At 42.4% G+C, this 15,154-nt stretch overlaps 1 protein-coding gene across 2 annotated transcripts in view; it reads right to left on the bottom strand.

Annotated features, from left to right (window-relative positions):
* Positions 1-683: 683 nt before the first annotated feature.
* Positions 684-15,154, bottom strand: part of peak1 (pseudopodium-enriched atypical kinase 1) — a 92,900-nt gene continuing 78,429 nt past the window's right edge. For both annotated transcript variants that reach the window (XM_083916630.1, XM_083916631.1), the window contains 3 exons: positions 14,756-14,997; positions 8,473-9,287; positions 684-5,064 (listed from right to left, as the gene is read on the bottom strand). In XM_083916630.1, the coding sequence (XP_083772756.1) occupies positions 3,682-5,064; positions 8,473-9,287; positions 14,756-14,997 (2,440 nt within the window). In that variant the 3' untranslated portion in view covers positions 684-3,681. The remainder of the gene's footprint in view (positions 5,065-8,472; positions 9,288-14,755; positions 14,998-15,154) is intronic.

Here is a 15,154-nt window from a genome sequence, read left to right as displayed (position 1 = left end):
AATGTACAGTATGTAGACAGAAACATCAGACTTAAGATTGAATTAACTGAATATCTCTCTGAACTAAAAGAGATTCCTACACTGAGCTTACTCTTAAATATACACAGGCTACTTTGAGAGCAAAGAAACAAGTCCTTAAACTTCACAAAGGATAATCACATAACAAGCGTATACTATTATCATTGTAGGTTTCTTCTGAGCTAAGAAAACAAAATCTCAAGGCTTTGGTTGATGTTCCAAACCCCTGAAAAGATGAATATGTTTCCAGTTTTAGGAAGGTCGCTGTAAATAATTGAGAGGCTCATTATTCGACGGGGCCTTGAGTACGGTTCTTATTTTGCTGAAATCTGTAGAGTGATGAAATCTGTAGCACCAGGTCCAAAACGACTGCACAAACTTATTACAGTCCAAAAAAATGAACTCAAGTACGCGATAAAATGCTTAGTAACAGGGAAATAGACTTTTAAAACTGACAGAAATAAACATCATCACCATCAATTCAGTCTTAATCTACTCAAGTGCAGAACCACAGTCGAAACATTAATTTCTTTAACAGTTTGTAGTTACTATAAACTCTAGTTATTCTCTAATGGAGGGTAAAATCAAGAGACCAAAACAGCAATAAGACAATGGCAGGAAGTGTATATATAAAAACATATATTTATTGTTCTGTTACTGTTGGTTAACTTGATCAACAATAAATGGCGGCAGGCCAGGAGATAAACTGTACACATATTAATAGAACGCTTCCGTGAGCTTCTGTTTTTCCGTTCAGTGGCAATTAACAATGCAAAGAGAGAACGAGAAACCAATATTCGCTGTAGGCGTGCAGTTGATGAATGTTGGGTTTTAACGGTGCGTTCAAAAAGTCATCCTTCAGCCTCTTTTCAAAGTGGTTCATCTCCTAAGCGGATACCTTTACAAGAGGGGTAAAAATACTGTACATTGTTCTGTTGATCAATGCTCCTTAACTGTGTGGCTTGAAGAATAAGAGCTTTTTTTTGTGTATCCTTTGTTTAGGACAGTGATAACTACTCACCTCTGTCTTCCCCCAAAACAAGCCAGGTTGAAGAAAGTCAAGTAAAGCTTTCAAAATGAATAAATGATATTTAGACTCTCTAAAGACAGAAATAGAGGTGCTCCGTGCTCGAAAAAATAGTGTGTGGATTAAAATAGATAAAGGTTATATATATATATATTCATACTATATATAAAGGCTTAAATCTCTAGATACAAGGACAGCCACCAGTGCTGTCCACACACATTCCTTAGTACACAAACCTTTCAATGCAGCAACAAATTCACACCTGCTTTGTCTCATTTTTTCACTCCGTGGACCTTTAAGTCTCTGAACACTGAACATCTGCTGTAAAAGGATCAAAGGATCCTAATCCCCAAAGTACACCCCCCCCCCCCCAGTGAAAAGCTGAACTGCTGCAGTTTACAGAGTAAAGAAGACAAACTTGCGGATGCAGAGCCTTTTTGCAGTTGATTGGACAACATCTTTCACCTGCATCTCAAACCTTTTCTGCACAAAAGTACACGGAGCTCGGTTTAGTTTTCAAGGTGTTCGTTATCATTATGACCACAAATAAATAGAAACGTGTACAAAACTCAAAATGGTAACAGTTTCCTCTTGTTTTTAAGGGGAAGCACATGTCCACTGACTCCAGGCTAAAAGGTATTGATCAATAACACAGAGCGCGTTTAATTAAAGCAGAATGAATCTGTTGAGTGACAAGCAGCGGGCGTCGATGCAGGATCTGCCGTCCTTTGGCCGGATAGCAACAAAGCGGACGGAGACGAGGCAGGAGGAATGGAAGCAAGTCTCAGTGGTTGAGCTTCTCTTCAAAGCTGTGGTTGATTATAACACACAGTTTATGTGTGAGACTAAGTGGTTCAGTCGGTAGATGAGTGTGAAGTCTGAAGCGGATGAGCTCAGGTCCAAATGTCTGTTTCAGTCCAGGCAAACTTTTACATTCCACACGCTGCAAAACACATCGAATCCAGTTCCTCAAATTCACGGGAACTTTTCTCAGTCTCTCCCGCATCGTGTCCTCCGTCTCCATCGAGGAGCGCCGACACTCAGACCGTGTGTGCGAACGTTGTCCGTAGCGCAGAGCCGTTCCAAATCAACTTGACAAAAACAAACACAATAGACCAAGAAGAACTTTTTTTGCAGTCGCTGAAACGTCCCCGTCCTCAGTCCACTGTTAGAGGTTCTTCACACCAGACTGTTTCTTATTTTGCAGGATTTAACTGAGATGAATCAGTTTATGTGCCACAAAACTAATGGAAAAGAAGATTAGTAAAAGGCTGCATAAAAATGTTCATAAGCTGTGACCTCCGAAGGATATAATAAACAAGATATTAATTGCACATACTCCGACAAGAAACAGCCAGGGCAGTTGTGTCCCATTTTAACTTCAAAGCGTCTTAAAACTCTGAAAACTGCGAAGCCAAAATTAGCTCAGTGTTCATCACCTACCTTGTTTAAAGCCCCGTGAAACAACAATTTAAGGGGGTAGCTTGTTAAATTTCACTCAACACTGGCTTTTGAATTTGAAACCACCAAGAGCAACATTTCACTGATTTGAACTTGAGTCTCAGTTGTGCAACATTGGGACAACAAATCTAGTTCCTGTAATCACGTCCGACTGCATTTTGTGATAACATCTCTGGAAAAAACTGCTAAAATTATCTCCAAACTGTCTTAGTGGACAATTTGTGGCAGATCTTTGGCTTCAGTGGTAAAACACATTTCATGTTTTTATCTGTCTAGATTTAAAAAAAACAAAAAAACTTAGATTTTATGTGAAGAGGACGAATCCATTAATGTTTAGGAAGTTTGATTTAAACTTTCTTTTCCCCCTCATTCCCTTCACTTCAAATGGCCTCCCTTCATCTTTACAGATTTCAAATCTGCGTCTTTTAAAGAATACATTTTTAATAGTAGTTAAATAATAGCTAAATCTCCATTTTTGATGCTTTCTCAAGTGTGCTCTCCAGAAGCGGAGTACTGAGGGGAAATGTGGTGCATCTTTAGATATCTGATGAAACGTTTCTATAAAAAATTGATGTGTAACACAATAAAATCTCAAATTTAATCCATTTGACAGTGCATCAAATAAATCCTGGATACAGCTGCAATGCAAACTAAATCTCATATGTAGCCTTAAGAAAAAGAAATTCCAGAAATCCCCAACACATTTGGTAAATCTCTTCAATCTGGAACTGGTGAAGTGTTTTAACACACATGAGACGTGACCAGCTAAAGATAATGACGAGATGTTTGACAAAGTCACTTCCAAGAGCCAAAATGACTCCAACTTGCCACAGTGTTTCAGCTTGTCTTGAACTGGATCTGAGAACAAAGTCAGACAAGCCACTTCTTTTCTCTGGACTCTTAACCATCCTGCTGTTGTTAATGAGTGCTAAGAATAACCCTGATCATGAAGCCTAGCCTGTTTGATGGGAACACAGCCTCTCACTCTATGGATCAACTTGCCCATGAAGAAAACACAGACAATGCACAATCAGCTGTTAAGTTTTAGGTGAACACTGTGGCTGCCGCAACAACGAAGCTGACTATTAGCTTACACCACACATTAGCGTCAGCAGAGGGACCGCACAGGGGGGGAAGTTGGATCTGTTGCCATAGTAACAGCTGGCTGGAGGAACTCAGAGTGGCTGTGACTGTGTCAGGTTGAGGGTGTGTGTTTGATGCGTTTGAGTTTGGCTCGGTGGGGTGTGCGCTGGCTGGCTCTGGTTTTGGGACTGAGGATGTGGCTGGGGCTGCTGCAGGATGTGCACCACCCGGCTCAGGGTGTCTGTGGTGGCAAACGCCAGATATTGGCAGCAAAGCCAGTCCTCCAGGCTCACGCCACAAGCCGCGTCCAGCGAACGCTCTGCAAACTTGATCATCATTAGTGTCCGCTTCAGGTCCAGCCAGTTCTGGAGGGTGGCCTCGCGCTGGCTGGAAGTGGCCCCTGAAATGGGGCCCGTGTTGCTGCAGCCAAGGGCCTGGAACAAGTCCTCCCGAGGGCCCCAGAGCAAGCACTGCAGGCAGGCTCGGGCATCAGACATGCGGATCCTCTCAGAGGGGTTCACGGTGAGCAGTAACCTGGCCAGCTGTTGAAGACCTTGTGAATAGAGCGATCTGACAGGCAGCGGTGGCAGGTCCGCCCAGGTGTACTCCCGCTCCTTTAGCTCCGGCGTCTCTTCAAAGGGGTTAGGCCGGTGCAGCATCTCATAGATGAGAATCCCAGTCTGGAACTCGTCACACTTACGGTATTGAGTCGCTGTGACGATTTCAGGGGCCAGGCGTGACTGGTCGCGCAGTGTACCAGGGTCGGCAGCCATAAGAGTGCTTTTCTGTTTTGCTTGGGAGAAATTACTGATGATGAGGCGGGCGGGGCAGGTGGCGTTGGCAGCAGCAGTAGCAGCACCGGCAGAGGTTGCCCCAGAACTACCGCTGCTGGTGTTGCCGTTGTTGTTTGGCTCAAGAATGTCCAGGTTCCAGGGGTTGCCAGGTTGGCAGTGGACCAGCAGCAGGTTTTCCAGTCGCAGATCACAGTGGGTCACATGATAAGGTTTCATGTGCTCCAGGCCGGAGCACAGCTGCAGCAGCAGGAGACAGACCTGACGCTCGTACAGCTCCGGGTTATGAGTATGTCTTGCTACACCTTCTCGGACAAAGTCAGCCACTGTCTGGAACGGCACCTCACGAGTGATGACCACCACTCGGCTCCTAAGACGGCCCACAGTGTTCATGTGACCTGCTGCTGGGGTTTCATCTAATTTACCATTTGGAGCTTTTGAGTCCATCACTTTGGTTTCAGCCTTAATCTCTTTCTCTTTCTCCTTCAGCCCTTTTACATCCTCCTCATCCTCTTGTTGTTCCTCCTCACCTTCTTCCTCTTCCCAAGGCAGCAGGCGGGCCGGAACATCAGCCAGGAAGTGTCCACAGTCTTGCTGAATATTGAAGTGCACGGCCAGGCTCTGTCTTACTGCAAGGCTGTGGAAAAACTGCTGCTGGGTCTCCTTCACTTTGCTCCGACAGATCTGGAGAAGTAAAGATGAGAAAGAGAGTTTTCATCAATGTAAGGTTTGAACTGTAAACGTCTCTCACACATTTCAAACAGTCTCTCCTGGAAGACATTCATAGTGTTGTTACTTGAAAAGTGATAGAAATACTGTAGTTGTGTAAAGTATTAAACTAGAATTACTGCCTTGTTGTGGTTTTATACCTCTGCGAAACAGCCAGGTCTGTCCAGACTGATATTAAATATGTAATGAAGCGTTTGAGGGAATTTAATGAAAGATATTAAGTGTATTTACTGGTGATAAGTGGATGCTTCACACACACATCTTCAACTCGGCAGCACAGAAGAGTTATATAGTCACCACAGTTTCAAGATTTGTGTCACCAGTTCAGCATCCAACCAAATATTAAAAACTTGTAAAAACTGATATTATGAGACTGCTATTAACTTTAGACTTTAAAAAAAACAATGAGCTTCTGCAAAATCAGGGACAAAATGCACCATTTTATCAGAGAATGCACAGGAGAACTCTAAGATCGAATATGGTTTCCGTTCCAAAACTCTCTGTCCCGCTCTGTTTCTCTAAGATCATTCCCATTAATGGAATATAGAGCAAAGAGAAGGAGCGAGGCTGTCACCAGCAGCAGCGAGAGCGTGTCTCGGTTTCCTAAACCATAGTGACAGCCTCTGCAGCTCTCTGTCTTTCTACACTTTGATCACAGCAGAGAAGAGAAGTCAGGGAAAGGATCGCTCTCTACAAACGTGTCACAACATTCACGGAAATACCAGAAAAAGAAAAGCAGTATTACTGACATATTACTGAGATATTTTTGGTTAAACAGCTTATTTCATATTAATGGTTCATTATTATTAATAACTAAGTATTATTTATTATTTTACTGACACATTAACCTATGCACACATTTACCGTCACCCCCAACATTAACAAACATCTCAATAACTAAAACATAAACTAAACTGATGAAAACATAAACTGAACTGATGTTTGGATTCAGAGAAAGAAAATTGTCAGAACAAACAAATGGATATATACAGCAAGCAGGTAAAGTATTAACAAGTATAATTTCTAATGTCATGGTAAATGGACTTGTACTTATAAAGCGTCTTTCTAGTCTTTTGACGACTCAAGGCGCTTTAACAGTGTTTGTCACATTCACACAGACATTCACACTGATGGCAGTGGACATCTACATACCATCTAATCTAATCTAACCATTCACGCCACATTTACAGGGAGCAATTCGGGGTTCAGTTTCTTGCCCAAGGACACTTCGACATGCGGACCGGGGGAGCTGCGGATCAAACCGTCGATCTCTCGAATGGAGAGAGAGCTGGTTTGTCTTTTATTCATGAAGTCTTATTTATTCTTCTGTACAGCACTTTGGTCAACACTGGTTGTTTTTTAAAGTGCTTAACAAATAAAGTTGGATTGGATTGGAAAACCTTGTATTATTGATATGAATAAACTATGCAGAGTACAATGTAAACCCTAGATCTAGAGTCGAGTGAGTCTATCAAAGCTACATTACAGCTAAAGCTTTTGTTCAATCTTACCCCCCATTGGGAGCAGTATCGGGTTTGATGTCCAAATGATTAAGTTTAATCTAATGGACCACACTCCACAGTTTTGTATTACATAAGAAAAAACTTTTCACACAGTTTTTAAAAAACTAAAAGCTGTCTATTAGATCATTTTTCAGTAATAAGGCTGCAGTAAAATGGTGTTCTCTTATCACAGCAACTATCTCAAGCATTTCACTTCATTACCTCTTTTAAAGGGGACTTGAACTTTGGTGGCACTTCATTACCTCTTTTAAAGGGGACTTGAACTTTGGTGGCAGAATGTATGTACAGGATTGTGCACGTTCACTGGATGTTTGTTTAGACAAGTTGGCTCTGCAAATATAGCTGCCTCTTGATAATTGTTTGAGGACATTTATGTAGATTTGTATCTGTTTAGATGTCATTCTTTTTGTCAGCAGTATTACTGGTTGTAATACAAAGCTCAAGGTTTGACATTTCAGGGATACGTTAAAGCTTTAATGCAAACTGACTCAGTCGCTGAATTCCTCTGGGAGTCTAGAACTCACACACACTTGCTAAAGGTGGATTATGAATAATTAGCACTGCATTAAAAATATCACAGCATGAAAAATCTCATTTGCAGGAGGATCGAGTACACTTAAGGGGTTAAGGAAGGCATGAGCACAACTGGGCCACATTAAAATAGTGAAGTTTAATTGGGAAGCTGGCGCCTGTACGTGTTCTGCTGCCCCTGATGCCTTATTTATGGATGAGCGTAAGAAAATAACAAGAATTTCTCTTGAAAGCCTCCTACTAATATGAGGGCAAAGCTTTGAAGTGTGGAGGAGCACAGAGGGTTTCATATCCTGTGAATAATGCAACCGTCATCCGTATCTGCTTTGTGTTTAACTTCAGAACTCTTCCATGAGCCCTGCCCCGACCCCTACCGCTCTCTTCTCTCTCACTCACACACACACGCACACAACTGCAACCCTCACATAATTATATATGTATTTGTGTGTGTGTGTGTGAGTGTGTGTATACAAAAATGCATGCACACACAGTTGTTGTGCCCTAAAGGCTCAAAGTTTAAGTACTAGCACAAACACCTTCCTCCACCTCAGTATGAGGAGATTCCTTAACACAAAAACAAAATACAAAAGATTTAATAAATCTTCCCCAAGGATAGAAACACACCAGACTCCACATGAATCTTAATATCCATTTGAATGCACAGAGAAAGCAAAGAACTCAAAAAACAAACAAACACAAACTTATGAATACAACTACAGTATAGAGTAACTGCTCACTTTAGGCTAGACTAAAGCGAGCAGTTCATACTGTTGTGGGTAAAAGCTTTAAATACTTTGTCTGTGAAATGGGACAAACTAGTGAGCTTCAGGTCATATCTTTGAATGTGTTGCTTTGTCAAACCAACATTCTGAAACCCAAAGATATTCGGTTTGCATGAGAATTTTGCCTCAAAAATATCTGAAAATGATTATTTAATCATCATAATAGTTCCTTCATCTTCTAGTTATTTTTTTGCAGACAACTCATTGTTCAATTAACTTACCATTGCAGCTATACAGCATGTATTTCTCCAAAATGTATAATGTGATGCAAAGGTGCATCATGTTGTGTTCACTAGATTAAACGTTGCAGGAGAAGTGCCCTCAGCATGAAACAGAATAATGTTGGTAAATTTCAGTCACCTTTATGGACTTTAATTACATTTGTTGGGCCTTGAAGCTCAAAGCAGCATGTTATAGTCTGGCCATAGGCAAACAGCATTATGCTGTGCATTAAAACAGAAGGGGCCAATCTGAATGATGTCTTTTGACAGAACAATCTGATCTATAAATAGAACCAGACATCTCACCTTGATGGCATAGTTGACCAGTGGGTCCTTGGCGTAGGAGGCAGTGTAGTATACAGCATCTCCCGCCTCACAGCAGGGTTTCCCAGTGGTCAGCCTGAAATGGGACCAGCTGTCAGTGCCGAATCTCAAGTGGTCCTTCTGACCAGCCATGAAACGGTCCTCGCACTTTGAGGCCAGCTTCCGCAGAGTGTCTGTGTGGAGTCCCCGGATTCTCCCCACCACCTCATCCCAGCTGTCTAACCCCCTGTAAAGAGCAGGTCTCTGGTGTTTGGAGGCTCCAGCAGCAGCACCTCGACCTGTTGTCCGACCCCTTCCAGCCAGAGACTCTGTACTCGTGTAGGCCCTCCTCTCTCTGCCAGCAGTGGCACTGGGTGCAGCAGATGAAGGTTGAGGAACCAGGGAGGGCACAGTGTTAGTCGGGCGGCCCTTGTTGGTAGCCATGGCAGCTGATTGCCTCTCCAGGGAGTCACCGCTCTCATGGTCATGGACTCGATGAGGCTCGGAGCTAAGAGAGGAGCTCTGACTAGCTGTTTCCCAGGTAGAGTCCAAGTCGTAGATCGGGTTGGCCACACTCAGGTTGGTGCCCCCGGGTCGAGCCTCAGCACGAGCTCTCAGGCCTCCTTGAACAGACTCTTTGCCTACAAGGCATGGTTCAGTACTGGAGCGCGGTACATTCTTCTTAGGTAGTGGTGGTGGTGTGGCCTTAGGGGTTGGCTGGTCAGCAAAGCCATCCAGGTCGATGGAGGCCAAGGTATCGTTAGATGATTTGATGTTTCGTGGCTGTTTCAGTGGGATCATGTTGGCTCTGGAATGACCTGGAGGAACAGAAAGAAATACAACATGAGTATTTGCACATGTAAGAATGATGATATTGAAGTTTCAAGTTTTGTTTCTATGATTAATTTTTCCTGTGGACAGAAAAGTTATTAATTCAATTCATTGTTAAAATGCTGGTTAAAAAAAAGTTTCAGGACTTTGCTTTTTTGTGATCTTGGCTGTCAAGACTGGATAAATGGTATGTAAAAACCATGAAACATAAACATATACAACATCAAACAATGTCAAATAAAACCCCAGCAGGTATATGTAATTTACTGAATCTGTCTTTCGCAACAGTCCAATCAGAAGTCCTAACAGCTGAAAAGAATATAAACTGACACAACACACTCTTGCCACCAGCTTCCCCAGAGCTTCTTGTTCCTCAAACATGGCATTTCCATCCGCACACTGGCTTGCTGCCTCCCATGAAGATGAGAGGCTGACACGAGGTTGTGTGCTGTGGCACGTGAGGGAACTGGTGGCCCTGAGGAAAAATTCAAGCCAGAGAGCAGGACAGCTGGGCACAAGTTGTCCCTCCAACCATCCAGCTGCCCAACTCAATCTGGAGTTCTGTTCTGCAGTGAGGCTTAAAGAGGCAGCATGGAGAGCACATTTATCACTGGCTTCAAGTGACCTTATTTTCCTGGGATGGTGGTGGGAAGGAATTGGAAGGTTGAGGGGCTGATTGGACCCCCCCTCGATGTTCTCTGGAGTCGTGGGTCACAGAGGCAGATGGGTCAGAGACAAGTGTCTGATAAGATGAAACGAACAAAGGAGCTGCACCACTTGCATGATGGGAATGACACAGTCTGATAGTTTTAACTGAGTTGGCGCACAAGGTCACAAAAACCTCTACTGCACAGCTTTGAACTCATCAGGGAATATTTCTTGGAACATCACGATGAGAGGCTGCTAAGGGTTTTAAGATGGTGTCGTTCAAAGTCACACCTTTTGCCAAATGACTTTTCCCGTCCCTACGGTGAAGGTATCTGCTGTAACGAACCATTTCTCTTTGCACATCAAAATGCTACTGATCACAAATTCTTGCTAAATGATACGGGTGACTCCTCACGTGTGTGTCACGCTGCAATCATCTTAAGAGAGCAAAAGAAGCCTTAAGAAAGAGCTGTCAGGATAAAGTAAATGAGTCTCAGTAATCCTCACTGGAACGGGTATATTTAATGTGTTCCTCCACCAATCTGCAGTAATCCATCCAAGAAAACAACCGTCTCCCTCTTCCAGTCATAGGGATCTTCTGTTGCCGCGATGTGGCTGTGACTTAACCAATATTACATAAGACTAACTCAGTCTGCGATTGTCAAAATCAAGAATAATTTATATAAGTAAATAAATGTGATGATAAATCAAGCTGCATGAAGGGTGAAAAACCCATATGGCTCTTATAAACCTATCTCCTTGCAACATACTTTATACACAACTTAATCATTTATTTTGTCTGTGATCTCTGGAACTGTAAGAAAAGCAAGCAAAAGTCTCAAAGTTGAATTTAATGGCCTATATAACTAGGCCACAGAAAAATGGTATGCAGTAATTGAAATTGGTAATCATAGGTACAAGCTTATAATCTTGTGATTCGAAACACACAACTTGCTGTTGGAATTCAATTTATTTTGACTGTGCCAATCTACAGGAGATAAAACCGAAGAGTCCTTAATCACTCCATTTTTTCTCCGGCTTAAAGAGATAAATGTGTTTTCTTCTCCTCTTGAATACAGAGCCTAATGTGTCTGAATCAACTCTACTGCTTTCTACTTCATCAGTTCACATTTAGGTACCAACACATTTAGAGGTATTAACATTAGGCAGGATTTGATTCATGATTTCCTCTCTCTTTAAATGTATTTAGAATATAAATGAATATTCACAGAGGGTAAACAGATTTAGTCATCTCCTCACAGACTGGACATGATACAGCAATAACACGTTTGGCAAGCCTCAATAAAGACAAGTGACTTCCTACAATGAGGGAAATAAAAGTGGATCATCCTAAACCTTGATGTGATGATATATATATAAAACATTATTGAATATACCATATTAAGGTAATCCATTCACAACCCTAGAGACCAGTATTCTCCAACATCTGTTTTTCAAGGAGATGGAGGTACTTGTTGCCGTAGCAGAATGATAACTGTTCAGCCATCGAGCTCCAATAAAAGGATGGAGGAGGAGGGTAGAATAAAGAGGAACGGAGGGGAGGAATGAAGTGAGAGCAGAGGAGTGGGTGGCTGGAGGTGGTAAAAGTGAGAGAATGACAGAGAAAAAGAAATACAGAGGCAAAGGGGGTGAGCACGAGGTAAAAGATAACAGAGACAAACGAGGGACAGGTGATGAAAGAGACAAATACTAACACATGTGGAGGAAAAACAAACCTACCTCAATTCCACTAATGCCTCAAAGTTTTTAGGTAAACGTGGTGCAGCAACTGCGTAGGGACGCTTTTCTCTGCTTCCATCCCTGAGAGTCTGTACGGAGCCGCTGGTGCCAACAGACAGGCTCAACGCTCCCACCAATACTGGAGATTTCTTACTGAGTGAGGCAGCGAGTGCTCTGCCTCCTACTTCCTGATGCTCACATACTTTATATAGCCAGTGAGAGAGACTCAAGTGAATGTGATTCTCCACTAAAATGTGTGAACAAATAGCATAACTGGAGCCGCAATTGGACCAGAGAGAGAACAGATCAGCTCTATTTCTGATATTCTGACAAGTAAAACAGACAAGATAGAAGAGGTTTAAGCAGTTAAGATGTTAATCTTGAAGGACACACACACACACAGACACACACAGACACACACACAAACACTCTCCCAGACAAAAATGACAGTGTTACTGTACAATGTTTGAAGGCAGACACACACACAAACTCACTTCTCATTAGCAGCATGCAGCAGAGAACAATTAGGCTTCAGGCAGCTCATCATTTGTCATCCAGGGAGCTTTAAACACACACACACACACACACGCACGCATGCACACTAACCGGAACGTAAGACCCACACACCTTTTAAACCTCACTCAATCATACAAGCAAACACAAGCACACAGTGAAGCACCACAGTAATACATGTGCTTCACAACCTACACTCTTCATTCTCTCACTTTGTATTTCTATTTCTTTTTGTCTCTCACACACCACTTGATCACAGCATGATTCTTTCCCACACACAGAGAGAGCTTCATATTTCAAGTGTCCAGCTACGTTTGTCAGCTATACCTACAGTTTCCCTCTCTTCCTCTTAATGTGTTCATAGCTTTATCACCACCAAACCTGTAAAACTGATCTGCTGACAAAGTTTAATGATGAAATATTTTCTGTCAACTAGCCACAAACAGGCTCCGAAACAGGTGCACCTGTAGAGGATGTGCTGGTTGTTATTAAAATTCTATTTATGTATTTTGCTAGTGTTTCCCCTTCCTTTTGTTCTCTGTTCCCCTGTTTGTCCTTCTCTGTGTTTTGTATGTGCGTGCTGGCATGGGCATCGTTTTCCCCAACTCATTCTCTTGGCTCCCGGCTCGGCTCATCACACTAAGCACACCTTCCTCTTATCAGCTATCTACTGCAGCTCTCCAACCACTCCTTGCCAGATTATTTTTCTACCACAGTGGTATTTACTCGCCACAAAGAAAATCACTTAAGTTAGTGAATGCTTTCTTGTGCTCTTCTGGTGTTTACCAGCTGTGACAGTGACACTGGTATTGTTTTCATCTAGTGTGTCTGTGAGTGTGTGTCATTATGGCCAGATGCAGCCCTGGAGACACCTAGCGGGAAGTAGGTGGCCAGATTTTTTCACTGTGGTGGTGTCGCAATCGTGCAAGATACAGCCAAGAAACATTACAGGTGTGTAGGTGAGATGAAAATGAAGGGCTAGATGGGTGTGATCTGAGCAAAGGCGCCGAAAGCAGGGGGGTGGAGAGTAGGGAAGTGGCCATTGCCCAACCACTTTACGCCCCTGGTTCGATTTGGTGTTTTGCGACTAGTGTGACACTGTTTTCCCCGTGCTTCAGGATTATCATTCGCCTGTCAGCCAGCTACACCTGCTCTCCAAGCTTCACCTCTTGCAAACGCCTTCATCTCCGCCATCACCTTTCCTCCCTGTGGATTTCTAGCTTCAAATGATTTCATGGATATTAAGACGAGGAGAACAAAAACAGAATTACACAATTATAACAGATCTGTGTAACTATTTCCTAAATTAGCTCTCTGACTCTCCATTTATACCGGAAATCTAAGATTACACAACTTCTTCAACTTCTTTTTATTCCTGCTAGAGGCTGTTTTTATTTGCTCCAAAACATTAGATGTGTGTACTACACCATGAGCAGAGGAGTCACATGAAAAAGAGTCAAATGCATTCAGGACTTTATTCAAAGTGGACTTGAACATTGCTGTGTCAGACCACACGATTAGGAATATTGAGAGAAAAAGACAGTAAAATAAGTAGTAGCAGACATAAGGGGGATAAAAGCTTTTATGACACTAATAGTGCTGTCCTAAGTCATGCAGTACATGTTCTTGTAATGTGGTTATTAGTGCAGACATACCCCAACCTCATAAATCATATCATTTTTTTTTTAAGAAGCACTAGGAGAACTAACTTCAGGGCAAAGATATTCACCTCTAGCTGAAATTACATATTTCAATTTAAGTTATGGGCGGTGTGTGAGAAGATGTGCCGAGATGTAGAGCTCCAGCTGTTCAGCCGAGAATAAATTTTGACTGGTCACATGTTGAGGTGTGCTGCTGACGCTGACGAAAAGTAAAGGAGTGAAGTGAACTGCAGACACTGAGGACTGGTATAATATTCTGGTTATATTCATCCACTGACTCCAGTTACCCGTACAACAATAATAAACAGAACCTCTGTATGGAGACGTATGATGCTTTCTTTTTTGTTAAAAAACAAATTCTACTTTAAGATTCATAAAAGACAAATGAATACAATGCAAATTGGATAAATGCACCCTTTGCAGCCCAAACACTGCAGAGTTCAACCATGTACAGCTTTTTAATTGTTCTAAGGGATTGTGGTGCACTATGAGCAGCTAATTTGTATTTTCTCCACATGTTTCTCTTCACCTTTTTTTGCAAAAAGCTGCAAATTACAGCACACTGTCTTTTTGCAGAGGGGAAAAAAATTCTGGAAACAATGTGATAGAAAATCCAGGTGAAAATCAGTCAATGCATGAAGTAGTGGCAGTTCTAGTGTAGTGTTATTTTGCAGTGAGTGGATTAGCAGAAAATCAGTCCTACGCAGAGGGAACATGCTCATTTGAACAATAAAAGTTTACAGACAATCTACCCTCACTTAGCAACACAGTACAATTGAGTACTCTCTATGTATATGCTTTATGTATAAGCTTTAGGGACATCATCTACAACATTAATACACAAAGATACACATGTTTAAGGAATCAACAAATCTTGCGTGTGTCCCTCTTACCCATGTTGCTGTATGTGGCACTGCATTGGCTGGATGCAGGAGAGTGGGAGTGATGGGAGTGATTTCCATCCTCCTCTGGCTCTCCCAGGCTCCCCTCACTGGCTGAGGCTGCTGTGGCAACCAGGTTGGCATGGCCTTCCTCACCCTCCCCAAGCAGCAGTCTCAGATTCACTTTGGCAGGCAGGGAGGTGGCACTGGGCAGCTCCCGATCGCTGGCATTATCGCCACTGACTGGTACCTGGCTGCAGATGACAGAGAGAGGCATGGTTTGTTTAGTTATGAAAATGTGGAATAACTTAACTGTTGTATGACATTAGTATTGTTTCCCTTTTCCCTAATCTACTAAAATATTTTCCCACTGCTTTGAGTTTGTTCATTATTCTGTTGGTGATTAGGTTT

The sequence above is a fragment of the Echiichthys vipera genome (assembly GCF_963691815.1).
Source record: "Echiichthys vipera genome assembly, chromosome: 7".
Classification (NCBI taxonomy): Eukaryota; Metazoa; Chordata; class Actinopteri; order Perciformes; family Trachinidae; genus Echiichthys; species Echiichthys vipera.
The sequence above is the reverse complement of the archived record's forward strand: the minus strand, read 5'-3'. Positions and strand labels throughout refer to the sequence as shown.